Source organism: Glycine soja, chromosome 1 (genome assembly GCF_004193775.1).
Source record: "Glycine soja cultivar W05 chromosome 1, ASM419377v2, whole genome shotgun sequence".
Taxonomy (NCBI): domain Eukaryota; kingdom Viridiplantae; phylum Streptophyta; class Magnoliopsida; order Fabales; family Fabaceae; genus Glycine; species Glycine soja.
In genome coordinates, this window is record NC_041002.1 from 48,250,527 (window position 1) to 48,265,980 (window position 15,454).

The following is a 15,454-nucleotide window of genomic DNA, read 5'->3' on the forward strand; positions in this document are numbered from 1 at the left end:
GTAGTATCAAAGTTCTTCTTTATCACTCAATTTCTATCATCAATATGGTGTTACAGTATTCCATGAATATATTTTCTTTGAACACTTCAAAATAGTAAAATTAAAAATAAAATAAAATTGTGTGACTATAATTGCTTGATTTTGATCAAAGGCTTTTAACTGAGGCATGCATACATGTATTTACGCTGGTAGTTTGTGTACCAGGACTTAACTTTTCAAATCCTTCATGCCATAATATCATTATTTATCATAATGAAATCTTTCGTGTCTTGTGTCTCATAATCGTATATATGTTTTTGATTATGTGATACTGCTTTAAGTTGATTTGAAGTTTGATATATTTTAATTGGTTGAAAAATATCCTCCGATCCAATTTAATCCATGGTGCTATGATTTAGTTTTTCGAGTTTTAGCTGTAAGTATTGAGTTTATATTTCTTGGCAATAAAAACTACCAAATTACAATAAACTGAATTGTTAGGCTTTGTATAATGTGAATTGTTTTTATTTGGTTAATCGTGTTAACAAATTATGACTTTGAGTTATTAAGTTAAAATATTGTCTATTATTTTCTTTAATTTGATTATGGCTTGATAGCTCACAGTTTTATGGATTATCATCATTTGCATAGATTTCTTAGCTATGTCTAATTTTGTTAGTGATTATTACGGTATAAAATGATGCAGTAATTTAGTCTCAATTTGTTATTATTTTTGGGAAAGATGAATTCATCTTAATCTTATGCTCATAAATTAAAGTGTATTTGAATATCTTAAAATCTTTGACTATTCTTATTGATTGATTACTCATTAGAAAATGGAGGCAATGATCATTCATTGAGATAAAGCCCTTGATTTTCTTCCCATTTTGTGACTTATTTGGTGAATGGGAAGCTTGGCACTTGATTTCATGGTTGTTAAAAGGAAACTAGATCTCTAATTTCATATTTGCATAAGAACAACACAATCTAGGAACCCAAATTTTCAAGTTGGGGGAAAAAGAATCCTCTTATAACCTCATATGCTAACGGGTAGAGTTAATGACAACTAGCATAATTTTTTTGTTACCACTATCACATTAGGGATCATTTTGCACCATTTGTAATACATAAAAGACCAAAATCATATTTTTAAAAGATGGATGATCAAACTAAATAAAAAAAATAAAAAGGACAAAAAAATCACTTTACCTACAAATTAAACACATTTGTATGTTAATAATTCAGATTTAATTTCATTAATCAACGAGTGCAATGACAGTTAAATTCAAGATACATATAACTATTTATCACAAACACATATTTAGTTTAATAACAACAACAATAATAATTTTTATCAGTAAATAACTCAAACCCACCTTTTATTTAACAAAATAAAAATAAAATACACATAAAATCCCTTGGGTTGGGTTTTGAAGCACTGAAATATCAAAGAAGAAAGAGTGGGGAGGTTATAAACTTCAAGAAATTTCTTTGCTTTGGGAGCCGTGAATTGCAATGAAATATTTGAATATTTTAGTAGGTCCCACGTACGGCACAATACTTCTCCTGTAAACTGTTGAGAAAGGAGAAGAATTTTGCATTGTTCAAACAAAGTTACCATGTTACTCCTTCACTCTCATGGGTCTATTGCGCACACTGAAGGATATTCGTGTACTTTCATTATTAGATTTTTTTTATTTTTCTTTTTTACATATCAAATTACGTCAAATATTTTTCTTGTATTTTCACTTTATTTTTTTTTCTATTAAGCAACTTTTATTTCTCACCCATTTTTCTTCTTCTTTTTTTCTCACTGTCTATTTTTGTTTTATTTCTTCTCTCTCTAGCAACCAATGTCTTAGAGTGCGTTTGGTTAAATTTAAATTGAGAAAAAGGAAAGAGATTTTTAAAAAAATAATGTAGATCTAACACATCTTTTTCTACTTTAATGGAAATATTTCTTCTCAATTATCTTTTTTTTTCTTTCATTCAATCAAACCTACCCTTAATAATTTATAACTATTAATAAAGATGATTGTTCTCCTTTGGTGTACTCATTTCCTATTTCTAAATTACACTTTAATATATATAACTATTTTCATTTCTTTTATGAACCTTCAAAAAAATATAATTGATGTCACTACTTTCTTCAATTGCTTTCTCTTTCAATTAGTCAATACAAAAAAAATTACTTTAAAAAGCAAGATGGCAAGATGGAAGTGAAAAAGAGAAAACCACCAACTACCAACAATGGACACAAGTAATCGTGTTTTGTGTTCCCAAGGCTGGTATGAAATAAATTGGAATTGAAAGAAAAATATTCACCCTTATGTATACTTATCATCTTAACAAAAAATTAATCATTATTTCAACATAAATTACTTTATACTAATACCATAGTTAAAAAGAAAAGAAAAGAAAAGAGACAAGAAGAAAAAAACAAAAAAGCGAGAGCGTGGTGTGATAATAATAGAGAAAATCTATATTGCTGAGAAGTGAGAACCCGTCCCCCAAACCCAAATCCAAACCAAAAAACACAACACTACACAAAACCTCGGCAACAGCAGAGAGAGAGAGAGAGAGAGAGTGACTTCCCCCTTTCCCCATCCATCTTCTTCATCTTGTTGGTTCTCCCATGAATAATTCCAAGAAACAAGAAGAGGAAGACGAGGTTTTCCTCCCGCACCCCCCCGATCTGTCCCCTCCCCACCCCCCCGATGCGTCCTTCTCTCTCCTCTTCCCCTCCTCCCCTTCCTCCTCACACTCCTCCCCTTCTCCTTCTTCACCCCCCAAACCCCTCTTCATCTCCCCCGACCCCCACATCTCGTCCCAGTTCTACACCTTCACCCCCTCCTCCCACGCCCTCATGCTCCGCTCCCTCCTCCTCCGCCGCCTCCCCTCCCCCTCCGACATCCGCTCCGCCACCCCCCGCTCCGTGCTCTCCTCCTGGCGCACCGTCTGGAAGGACCGCAACGAGGACACCGCCTACCTCACCGCCTGGAAACGCATCCAGGACAAGCTTACCACCCACCACGACCCTGATTCCAACACCCACTTCCTCTGCTTCAAAAACAACCCCCACCAATTCGTCCCTCACGTCAACCAGTGGCAGCACATCGTCATGTCCCACCACTCCGACTCCGACCTCTGCCACCTCAACCTCAAGGACACCCTCGACCGCATCAAGCACCACTGGACTGTGGGCGCCAAATTCTACGGCATCCCGGAGAGCTTCATCCGCGTCTGCGTCGCCGCCTGCCCCGTCTGCTCCTCTGCCACCACTGAGGGCGGTTCCTCGGATCCCTCCGTGGCAGCGCGTGGCAAGCGGCGGCGGTTCGAGTACACCGAGAGCTTCGACGTGCCGGCCAGGGAGGTCCCCAGCCGGCTCCAGCAGCTTGCTGCAAAGCACAAGGTTGTGCTTTGCATAAGGCAGAAGTATATTAGGTATAAGCCTTTTATGGCTGAGGTTAAGGACTATGCTTGCCATAGGGCTGGGGAGCCTGCTGCTAAGAAATCTAAGGTTTTGAAGAGGGAGCCCTATGCTTCCAAGAGGTGTGGATGTGGGTTTAGGATTAGGGCAATTGTGCCGATTGCAAATTATAATGAGAAGGATAAGAGTTTTGTGTATCAGGAGGAAGGGGTGGCGGTTTTCAAGCTGTATGCTGTGCACTCCGGGCACGAGCCGGGGCCGTTGGACGGGAATGCAAGGATTATGCATAGGGTTGTTGGGCATAAGGGGGGTGGGTTTTTGATGGATCAGGAGAATAATGTTTATGGGGTGAGTGAGGAGATGGAGGGGGAGGGAGGGTTTGGGGGGTTGTTGGGGAAGGAGGATGGTGGTGGGGATTTGCAGTTTTCGGTGATGCAGCAGGTGCAGGAGTTGAGGAATGAGGTGGGGATGTTAGAAGGGAAGGTTGGGAAGATGCCAAGGGAGATGTTGGGGGCTATTTCGAGGGAGTTGTTCGAGGTTTTGAATAAGGTTAGGAGTATTGGGGAGGTGGGGTTGAAGCCGGGGATTGAGTTGATTGCAGATAAGGCTGTGGCACACGGGGTGGTGGAGGATGATGTGTTGGTTGGGGACAATGATTTGGCTAACTGGAGCAATCATCACGAGAGGATTTATGGGGATGGCAAGGACACCGAGCTGATTGAGGATGACGAGGATAGTTTTGGCCGGACGCTGGGAGAGGTTGTTTCGTGGGGTGATCAGATGACGACAGAGTGCAGGAGTCAGAAGGATGATCTGATGAGTGACACTTGTAAGCCGGAGAAGTGGTTGAAATGCAGCGACTTTGATGAGAAAAGCATTCTTGATTGTGAGGACAGTAAACTAACCAAGCCCGTTAGATTGATCAGACACGACGAGGGTATAGTGTCGGATGTAGTAGGTCTTGGCTGTATGCAGGTTGACAGTTTCTACCCGGACAACCCTAAATGGTATGATTCTCCTTGTGCTTTGGATACTGGTGCTGATTGTGGAGATAGTGCATTCCGTCATGGAGAGATTTTATAGTGCCATCCATGAACATTCAAGTTAATCTACTCTAACTTAGAGATCAAAATCCATCAAGGCTATTTACCAACCCCTTCCAACCAATAGAAGAGGGATTGTACATTTCTGTATACAGAAGATTGGAGCCGCTCACATGATGCCTTTTAGGTGTATTTATTATTCTTGCTTGTGGTTCTGTAAAGTATAACCAGTATGCTTCTTGCACATAACTTTGTTATGAGTATGACTATATCTGATAACCTTGTTCACGGCCTTTGGCTTTCTTGGTCCGTATAATGCACATGAGCACATCAGTGTTTTCAGTAATCTGCTTTTGAACTTCTAGAGATTTTTGTGTGTATTGTGAGGAACTACTACTGGTGATTTATTTCCTTATTGAACTATTGTGTGTTTGAAATTTTCTCTATTGACTTATATGTGCTGTACTCCCTAGCCATTTGCTTTTACATATTTACTCATTTCTTATATGTAAAAGATCATTTGGCTTCTCACTTCTGGTTCAATTTGAAGATTAACTACTTTTACATAGTGGTGAGACAACCCAATATATCATCAGCAGCACAGCTCCATTGTTTATTTCATCTTGGCACATGTCTTGGCAACCTCTTTTGTACTGAATTGAAGAATGAAGGTTTTTGATGCCATAAAGCATGCCTCAAGGTACACCCAGTTTCCCCCTTCTCTGGAAATTCAAAATTATGATATTTATGGATTCTTGTATTGCAACACCCTCTTCGTATCTTATACTGTGGTTCTGATGACAAATTTTATAATATATGATGCTTAAATACATTAAGAAATTAAACAATAGTTTTGAGGCAGATACCTTTTATTTTGCATGTAATATCCAAATCTTCACCCTGACCACCAGCATAAAATGGAAAGTACATGTCCTCCTTGGGTGGGCTTAGGCATCATTATTCTTTAGTTTGGTGAAAGGGGTACCACACTTGAGATTGAACTGTGCTACAAATCTGAATCCATCCTTCATAAATTTTATTCAACTGAGTTTTAATGGATTATTAACATACTATGAACCTATGATGATGCTCTTAGAACACATTTCTGCCTGCCTTCTCCTTGTCAGGAGGCATTAACCTTAAATTATGCATGTGATTCCAATAGTTCGTGCTGAGGGTCACAATTTCCCACTTTTGTAATTGAGTTAATATTTAGGGCTTGAAGAACCGTTTGTAAATCCAGTTAGACTCCTAACATTGTTAGTCAGTTCAGTGAAGAACATCATAGAGGTTGTTAGGACACTGGGTTTGGGCCTAAGCCCAACAACTGAGCTGAATAGGAAAGTTAGAGAAGAGCTGCTGATGTGGCAGTTACTTAGAATATGGGAGTGTTTATAGGGAGGGGGAAGGAGTGTGATGACTAATGATCATTTAGTATCTTTCTGTTAGAAACCTTATGGGTTGGGCATAGAGAGAATGATCTCTTCTCTGAGGAGCATTTGCTCTGGGATTACAGGGGTCTTTCCTGTAATATTTCTGTTTTTTTTTTCCAATCAATAATATTGTTCTGAGTTTCTGTTGAATCTGATTCCTATTGGATGTGTACAAAAATTTGGTTGCATTGTTGTATCTAATCTGTATGAAAATGTTACCTTTTTATTGCATGCTTTGTTGGAAGTCCAGTGGATGCACTGGTATCTTTGTGTTGAAGGGAAGATGTGGATGCATCTTTTTCATAAACTAATTTCATAGTCGAATGAGTTTATGGGCTGTCGGCTAATACTGTTTTATGGAGCTTGTCCTGTTCATTACATTTTATTTTTGAAGCAGTTCTCTTATATATACTCCTGAAATAGGATCTTTCCTTGTCAGATTAAAGTGTCACTTGACTCACTTCTAGCGGTCTATGTTAATAAGTTTGTGGGTGAAGAGTGTTAAGTTCAGTGCATATTAAATTTACCTGCAACTGTACAATGCTCATGGAGTTTTTACATCTTTTAATGCCTTTTGTAACATGCATATAGGTTAAATAAAGATGACCCTTATTTTTTGTTTCATTGCTAGAGTTAGTTACCTTTTTTTAGTGCCTAATTATAATTTTATGTCTGTCTTTCACAAGTTCCCATTGGTTCTGAGGGAGACTGATCTGGAGGGAGATGCTGGACGCTGCAATGACCAAGAAGATCTATGGCCTTAAATTAGGTATGCTTCCACATACCATTAGCAGGCTTGCAGTTTTGAGATGAAAGCACACCATAGAATCTATGCCTGGTTTTTTGTTGTGTTTACTATGCTAGATATGATCCATTTTGAAGTCTTGGATCTCTATGATGGTACATTCTCTTGCATACTTTTAATCTTTATGAAATTGATCATATTCTTCATTTGTGACTTTAACTTTCCTTTTAGTTCTGTGCAATATTTATAATAGTAAATATAATCCAAGATTTTATCAGGTTGAGTTGAGAATCAAGGAATTTTGATTTGATTTGATCTGACAACAGTATACCAAGTTGGGCTCTGGAATATTCTGTAACTTTCAACTGTTAGAACATAACATCATATGCTGTCTAATGTCTCGCAACAGTAGACCATAATTTTGAGGTGTTATCATTAGTTATACATATATAGAAAACAGGATTTGGATATTTAGACACAGAAGAATGCAAGAGACTATGTATTGGTTGATATACATGTGTACCATCTGATGTTTTTAAACATTACAAAACATGTAAATTCCATCAGTTGCACCTTTTGATGGCTGGGAAACAAGCCATGCTTTGATTTGGCAATGATTATGAGAAAAAAAATGAGAAGCAAACAGTCACATCCATCTTTTCCTTTTTGTTATCATTTAGGTCCATGAACTTGATTCTTTACCTGCTTTGAGAAGAACATAGGAACATTAGACCTGAGACCAAAATTGGCTCTTTTCTCTTTGCTTTGTTTTATTGGGATTAGGGAATTGTTCATCTGTGACCCTTGGCTGTATTGTTGTTCTGCTTTGCTAATGTTCAGAATTTTCTTGTCTTTTGTTCTTCTGTGTATGTTTTATTACTGAAGTCTGTGAAGGCTTAAAGACATGGATCCTATTGTTATGAATCTTCGTGTAGGATTGAGTCACTGGCCTAGACACGGAAGACTCCTTGCAACCTAAAGTGAAAGCGAGAAACAGACTCCTCCTTGACGGAGCCCCTCCTAAACTAAACACAAGTTTTTTTTTCTGAAAATAATTTCTCTGATAATATTTCAATCAGGTCTGCCCTTTAAAGAAGACTTACAAAGAGATCCCTTATTAATATAATCACAACTAGCAATCATCCTAATATAAAATAATAATAGATCTGAAATCACGGATTCTAATAGTATATCTTATCAAGATAGGTAAATATAAAGAAACAAAATGAACTAAAATAATTCAAGACTTAAATAAAGAGATATCATAATCCTAATTAGTGTTCCACATCACCTAGTTATGTGACCAGTGTCTTTCTCTTATTAGTCTAGTAGTCTCGTGCAGATGATCAAATGTGACATTGGTATTTCTTATAGGAGAGAATGAAAGAGTTATTTACAAATGTCTTAAATAATCATTCTTATGTTAACACGTGTTATATTGATGCAAATAATTCTGTGTTAGTAATGGTGCAAATAATATCTTTAGATACACTATTCGATGTGATGCCATACTTGAGTGTTAAAAACTACATATGATTCACAGTTCTACAAAGGAGTCTCCTAGTCATTTTGACATAGTTTATCTCTTTCTAGTGATTGAGTTGTTCAGAATATCATTGAATTTCAGTTGTTAAATCATTGGTGATATTTATGAACTTGGTCTCTAATATTCTCAAACAGAACAGCAGAAGATGGCTATTTTGCATTTCTGTAGGCTCAGTGCTTAATCCTTGAGGACTCGTGCTTTGGTGAAGTTCCATAAAAAAACGAGATTCTGCTTTGGTAGATAATTCTCGGTTATGTTTGGTATATAATCTGTGTCACTCTATTTACAAGTCTTACCCTTTTGTCATTGTTGAGTGATAAGTGAGTGCTTTGTGGAAAAAACACTTTTCTGGCTTAAGTCTACTTTGATTTTTTTATTTATTTTTTCATTATTTGTCTGGCGTGTTATTGATTGTGTCTGCATGATTGGCAACAAGCTCTTGGTTACATACCGATAGGTTGACTATCAGTTCAAAATTCATTTACTATTTGTAAACGTATGTCGTTAATATTCTGCATTTTTTTAAGTTGATTCTCAAATGAACGTCGTAGAACTTGATGCTGCTGCTTTTAAAGTCCTCTCTATGGCTCTTGCTTTTTCCACAAGACAACAATTGTTATCCAAAGATAATAATTGAATTTTTTGTGAATGTTAGCAAGTGTCTTTATTTAAACCACTGGTTAAAGAATCAACTAAATTTTTAGTGTTAATATATCCTACCGTGATTTTTCAATCCAAAAGTTGTTTATTTCTTCTTCACTGTGACTTGTTAACAATTCTTCATTATATGTTCAATCAATCAAAACTGGCACATAGTTAGAAAGTTGTGTTCTGGACATGGATTTGGTTTCGTACGGATGTCTAAATTTTAGGACCTGTGGTAATTTACGCTATTTAAATTGAAACAAAAAAGCAAAAAAAGTAATGAAGAGGGTCTAACTGAGTTCATTAGGTAGAGTACATAAATTATCGTAAGTTTTATGACATTGTCTTTGATTTCTACTAATAACGAAAATAGAAAAGCAAAAATAGTATGTTATGTCATCCGGCTAACAAGCTTACGTATATACAATTTTGATAATTTGAACCCGACATTGAAGGTAGCTAAGTACTTTCTGACATTTACATGTTTCAGAATCTATGGATAACTGGATACTCATTGTTTAAATTTGATATAATACTGCATGATGAATAATATTGCATCTTAAGCAAACATTCTATTTTTTTTTGTATAAGTATTTTATTTTGTCCATGGTATATGTTCAATTCAATTACCGAGAAAAAAAAAGTGGAAAATTTCTTAGCCGAAGAAAGAGGGAGTAGGCACTGATCATGATACAGAATTCTTCCATATTTGGAAGTACTTTCTTCCAGTAGTACAGTTAGCAACATTCTCAGCAAATTAAACTAGACATGATTAACAAAAGCATTGGCATCAAAACACAAGAAAATGACAAAGTTATCTTTTCCTCAGGGAGAGTTGTATTGCTGGAACCTTACTCCGGGCAAGTATTTGCTCACAAATTCCCGTGCCAAAACTTGGAGTTCCCTATCCTCGAGTTGTTGATCTGATTGATTGAAAACGACGCTGCTTAACTCTAATGATGCTGAATGTGGCTGAAGAGGATCAAAGTGCATCATAGGGGCACTTTGCAAGTCAGCATTTGATGCCAAGTGATCTGAGGAATGAAAGGTTGGTGGTGGTGAAGAGCTTTGAGGGTGTGGAAGAGGAGCCACTTGCATTGGCAGTCGCTGCATCGTCGCGAGACGAGCCTGGACATAGGTTAACTCAGCCTGCAAGTTCATGACCTGCACCATTCAAATTAAGATATAGTAAACCATTTTGTGTTTTCTACCAGATTATGGCATATAAAACAGCCTAGATGCAATGTTTTAGATTTGAGAGTTTGTCACCTCTCTGGTTTGTTTGCGCAATGAGATGCTAGAAATCACACTCTACTATTGGTTTTAGTTTGCTTGAAATCACAAAAATTGTGTGGATTCCATTTCTTATTTAACGGTTTTTACTTGTGATTTTATAATTTTTAATAAATTTTAATAGATCATGTTTAAAAAGAATGTATGAGAAAGTGTTGCTGATACTCCTCTTATGCAACATATTAGTTAGAAAGTATTGATAAAGCTAACCTCTAGGATACAAAACGAAAGTGCTTATCATGATAATAACATAATATGTAACCATCAAATTCTATGTGGTTGATAACTACATTGATCGATACCCTAAAACCATATATATTGAGTATTTCAACAAGTGGCTTACTTAATAATTGTTTATCTTTTAACTTTTTCCCATAAATCTAATATTACAACATGCAATTAATTTGTGACCATAGAGTACACATATAGCCTTAAGTAACTCCGTTTTTCACTACTGTTTCTTTCTTCTGTTACTATTCTAGATATGGAGGGGCAATGAAATTCTAACCTGTTTATAATAAAGGCCAATATCAGGTGCACCTAAATTAAAATTATTTATAGATCATAATGACACTATATATGTAGAGATGCTTTGGAAAAAGATCTGCAGAGATATTAATAGATCGATTTTTTTTTTTTTGAAGAGATTAATTGATCAAAAAGTGCTTTTACCCAATCATAGAACAGACAAATAGTAAAAGAATGTCAGAGATGAAGGGATAAAGATTATGGTCACTTACCTGAATCATGTGCCGGCATTTAAATACAATTTGACATACTCCCAATTATACATGCATGTGAAGAATATTCTCATTCAGTGTTAAAGGATAAACTTAAGCTTCACTATAGTATTTTATTTTGACTGTTACATTGCTTGTTTAATTGAAACTAAAAAAGACAAAAATCAATCTTATCCAAACAACTTCATTTCTCTCTCTCTCTCTCTCTCTCTTTTTATAGGTACTTTATTTCTCTCTTAGAGGTTACAGAATCTAGAAGGGGGGATTACTTAATTGCTATTTGGTAACTAATCACACAGGGGATGGAATTCTACCTAATTAAAGTTGAGGAATCAATTGGTGTATTTCTGCCCAATAATGGCCACGAATTAATGGGAACAAAAACATTATATTTCTGGTGAAATGCGTGAAAGTGTTAACCTACTATTTTGGCTGTGGTTAATCGCATACTTCATGGATGAATGTGTAGAGAGGTTCTGCCACTCAATTATTGCACCTTAGAATTTAGATTACGCTTAATGCATTCTCTAAGATAAGGAAAAAGGTAGTTGCTATTGTATCACGCATAAGATTATGCATCTTTATCAAGTACGATGATCAATAATAAACAATAACCTTACTATAGCACTTAGACTTGTCAAAGTAAAACATTAGAAAATGGTAGGTTCTTCTGCGGTATATCTTACAATATGCATTTTAATAAATAAATCTACCATTTACATCCTTAATTTTAAGTAGATTAAGTTTATAAAATTTCAAACAATTCAAAAACTAGTTGAACCTTATTTTAACGTATAACATGATATTTAAAATATATTTAAATCTGTTGTTTCATTGCACATATATGAATGTTTAACGTGTATAAGTTTGCCAACACACAAACAGACACAGGCAGAGAAGAGTATTATGTGAGAAATGATAACGTGAGAAGAATTAATCTTAACAATATTATATATCTCAACCATATTCTTTTATGCGTGTGAAGCTCTTATTTTTTAGAATAATTTCATTGTATTCTTGTGGTTATTGATTAATTCTTGTGAGACACGTGGAATTGAGTAAAGTGATTTAGTATATAAATTGTAAAATTAAGTTAGTAAACGATTTTTTCAAGTCTTCTTTATATCTTTTTATGAACACAGACTAATCCCCGTTCCCCTTCTTCTAAGTTATAACCTCTAAGATTCGAACTCTTGATAATATTGGAGATAAAATTGCTGTAAAAAAAAAAAACATTGTAGATAAAACTTGTTTCCAACAACTCAACTAATAACTTAATGGATGGACAAATAGTTCACTATGGACTATGGTAACTGAGTTGATTAGCGTGCTGAATATAATAACATTGAATACAAGCGGGTGGATTTTAAATTTTTTTAATACATGAGACAATGTCCTGCTATTCAGTAGTCATCACATTAAAAAAGTTATTAATAAGATTACCAAATTTCAGATATATTAATTATAGTTAAAAAAATTGCATTAGACAAATTTTTTTTCTCACAAATCAAATATAAGCGAACTATTGAAGCATTCACGTGAAGGAACATCTCCATTATTTTTAATTACTTAATTTGTAAAACATTGTTAATATATATTGATTACCATTTGCTAATATACAAATGTGTACCCGTAAACTTTATGTGGCAAGAGTTTGAAAGTCAAGACCATAAATATTTGAATATTTCTCGAGCTGCTAATTGCGTTGCTTGGTAGCTCCGGCAAGCAACAAACAAGCCTCCATAGTCAGCTACACCCACTTGGCGGCTGCCACCACAACCCCTCTCTTTATTAAAAATATTAGTTAATAATTAATTAACATGAATTTCACAAAGTTTTATTCATTGAGAACCTAATTTTCGAAACACATGGATTTCAGGTACCCAAATACTTATGCTGAATCTAATCATGTACTAGACCTCTTTGGGTAGCTTAGGTTTTCAAATACCATAGTATAACATGGTATTAATTAGCTAGTAATAGTATACCTGATTATGCATATATATGGCTACCTTGAAATCACAAAACCAACCTAAACTTATAGGGGGCGTCCTAATTAAGTATAGTGTATGGCTTCCATGGAAAAAAATGTCCAAAAGCAAACAAACGTGTCAAAGCAAACAGTACATTGTACAAACTATAATAATATCCTAAATGCTAAGATCTTGACCTACGAGGAAAACAAAACAGTGATACTTATCAAGAGACTACACTAGAGAAGTACAAGTGTAGGACCATTTCACACCATGGCGCATGTTAGCATAATCACTAGCAGTTGATGTGTTAATTAATTCCTATCCATCTTCTTTCTCCATTAAACTAAAGTATTCAAACCTAATGTAGTGGTGAATGATTGATCTAATCATCTAATACGCGGTGGATATGAACTAAGGATTCAAGAAGAAGAACCCCCCACACACACATACATACATATATATATATATACATACATATATATATATATATATATATATATATATATATATATATATATATATTGGGTTTATCACCTATTCAAAGTTTATAGTTTAAAAACAAAAGGAAAGTAACTATAATAAATATAATGGTTAATATAGAGAAAGAACAATAAAGAGGGTGTAATGAGGGATAATATTAATTTGCACTCATTCATTTTTAAAACAATTCTCTTAACTTTCCAACTTATGATATTTTTTAGTTCTTCACCTGTATTCTTCTTTGGACACAATTCTACTTGAGACACTCTCATTCTAACCTTGGTTCGTTACATTGTTGGAGATTAATTATCTCCTTCCATTAAACTCAACCTGTTTGTTCTAATTATGATATGCCTTTCTAGCTAGTTCAGTTTATTCTTGAGGATTGAAGTTTTTATCAGTTATTTTATAGAAATTTAAAAAAAAAAATAATATTATCTTCTAAAATTAAGTAGTTGGGACAAAAAACATGCATTATCTGGTGTTTACTCAGAAATGCAACAAACCAAACCTTCAAGGGAAGATATACATTATACACACAAATTAAACCCTTGTTGGATTTGCTTTTATACTTTTGTTACACACATAAAAATCTCTGGTGACCAATTAGAAAGAAAAGAAGGTAAGAAAGATACAAATAGAGTGAAGAAGGGAAAATTAAAGAGAGAATTGGAGTGAGTGAGATGTATATACATACCTGTTGTTGAAGAGCAAAGAGGTGACCAACACAACCATAAACGGGGTCTCTAGCCCTAGCCAAAGCCTCATAGCAAAGAGTAACAACAGCATCAAGTCTTTTGTGTGCTGGAATCCGCATGAGTAACTTAGAGGCATTGCTAGCACCAAACACCTTGTGCACCGCAGCAAAATGAGCCGTTCCTTGGTCTGAGTCAAAGTATGGTGCAAATATGCAACCCTTCACACACTTTCTTCTCAGAAACTTGCAGGCACCACAAGGCCCACCCCTATCACTTCCACCAATCTTGTTACCCCCACAATCCATTTTGTCCCTCTCTCTCTCTCTAATCTTTTTCCTTGCTCAGGGTGGAACCAAAATTTTGTGGGACACCAAGAAAGAGATGATATATAATGAGGTGTGTGAGATATATAGATGATGAGGGGGTTTGTATGTTGATTACTTGTTGCTAACTTGATTTTGATTTGATGTGGAGAGAATAATAAGTGAATGCTTTTGGTGGTGGGTCACTCACTTGAGATGGACTAGCTAGGTGGTTCAGTTTTAATTAATTTGGCTTATAGTGAAGACTTTGATTTCAGTAAATAATCATGTTTAGTACCATGAAATTTCCGTGAAAAGTATAAGCTTTTAAATTATTATAATCAGACGTGAGATAAGTATATGAATGGAAGACGCAATTTCTTAAGTATTTTTTTAGTACTATTCTTCAAGGAAGAGTGTTGGGAAAACATTCATTTGATACGTTTCTTTTAATATTTTTTATTGGTTAAAAATTAATGAAACTACAAAATCAAAGTCAAGTTTATTAAATAAAGAGTGAGATCCCATGTATTTTTTAATTTTTTTTTATATATTTTAGTCAATAATAAAATTATAAAGAATGTGTTACAATCAATAAGCACAAAAATCAATTGGTATAGGTTGTTTTATGTAACTACATTAAATATTCATAAAAAAGTTTTGTTATTTATAATAATTTTATCCAACTCAAATAAGATTATTTTTGGATATTCATGATAATCTTATTTAAATCAAACACATTTAAATCAAATACGTGAATCACTTTATATAGGATTTAAATCAAACACATTTAAATCAAATACGTGAATCACTTTATATAGGATTGTGTCACACAATTGGGTTCTCGTAAGAAAAATATTTTTCACCCATTTATCACCCATAATAATTATGTCTGACTCCTTCATGATTGTTTTCCTACAATGATACCTATAATTTCTACTAAATGGGGAAAAAAAATAAAGAGTATGTTAGCAAATATATTAACATTTCTCTTTAAAGTTAAAGTTTCACTGAACGTAAGGAATTATATAAGATTTAGTGTTATTAAAGTAAAACTCAAGTCCAATAAAAATAAATGAAATAAAAAAATGTAAGAAGTACGTCTAAGTTTTGTAAAAAAAATAGTAAATTCAAAAAATAGAAA

The 15,454-nt window shown here is 34.6% G+C and overlaps 2 protein-coding genes across 6 annotated transcripts; one reads left to right on the forward strand and one right to left on the reverse strand.

Annotated features, from left to right (window-relative positions):
- The first annotated feature begins 2,471 nt into the window (after positions 1-2,471).
- On the forward strand, positions 2,472-10,189 carry LOC114417738. 5 transcript variants are annotated; one of them, XM_028382826.1, is made up of 3 exons: positions 2,472-5,152; positions 6,572-8,436; positions 9,651-10,189. In XM_028382826.1, the coding sequence occupies exon 1, from the start codon at positions 2,615-2,617 to the stop codon at positions 4,490-4,492; it is 1,878 nt and encodes a 625-aa protein (XP_028238627.1). In that variant the 5' UTR covers positions 2,472-2,614; the 3' UTR covers positions 4,493-5,152; positions 6,572-8,436; positions 9,651-10,189. The 5 variants fall into 5 exon arrangements, with proteins under 5 accessions (XP_028238627.1, XP_028238637.1, XP_028238621.1 ...); XM_028382836.1 differs by having other exon boundaries at positions 6,572-6,654; XM_028382820.1 differs by lacking the exon at positions 9,651-10,189 and having other exon boundaries at positions 6,572-6,654; positions 7,566-8,715.
- On the reverse strand, positions 9,504-14,526 carry LOC114417777 (LOB domain-containing protein 19-like). Its single transcript, XM_028382845.1, has 2 exons — positions 14,008-14,526; positions 9,504-9,985 (listed from the first exon to the last, which is right to left on the reverse strand). The coding sequence occupies exons 1-2, from the start codon at positions 14,311-14,313 to the stop codon at positions 9,647-9,649; spliced, it is 645 nt and encodes a 214-aa protein (XP_028238646.1). The 5' UTR covers positions 14,314-14,526; the 3' UTR covers positions 9,504-9,646.
- Between the last annotated feature and the right edge of the window lie 928 nt (positions 14,527-15,454).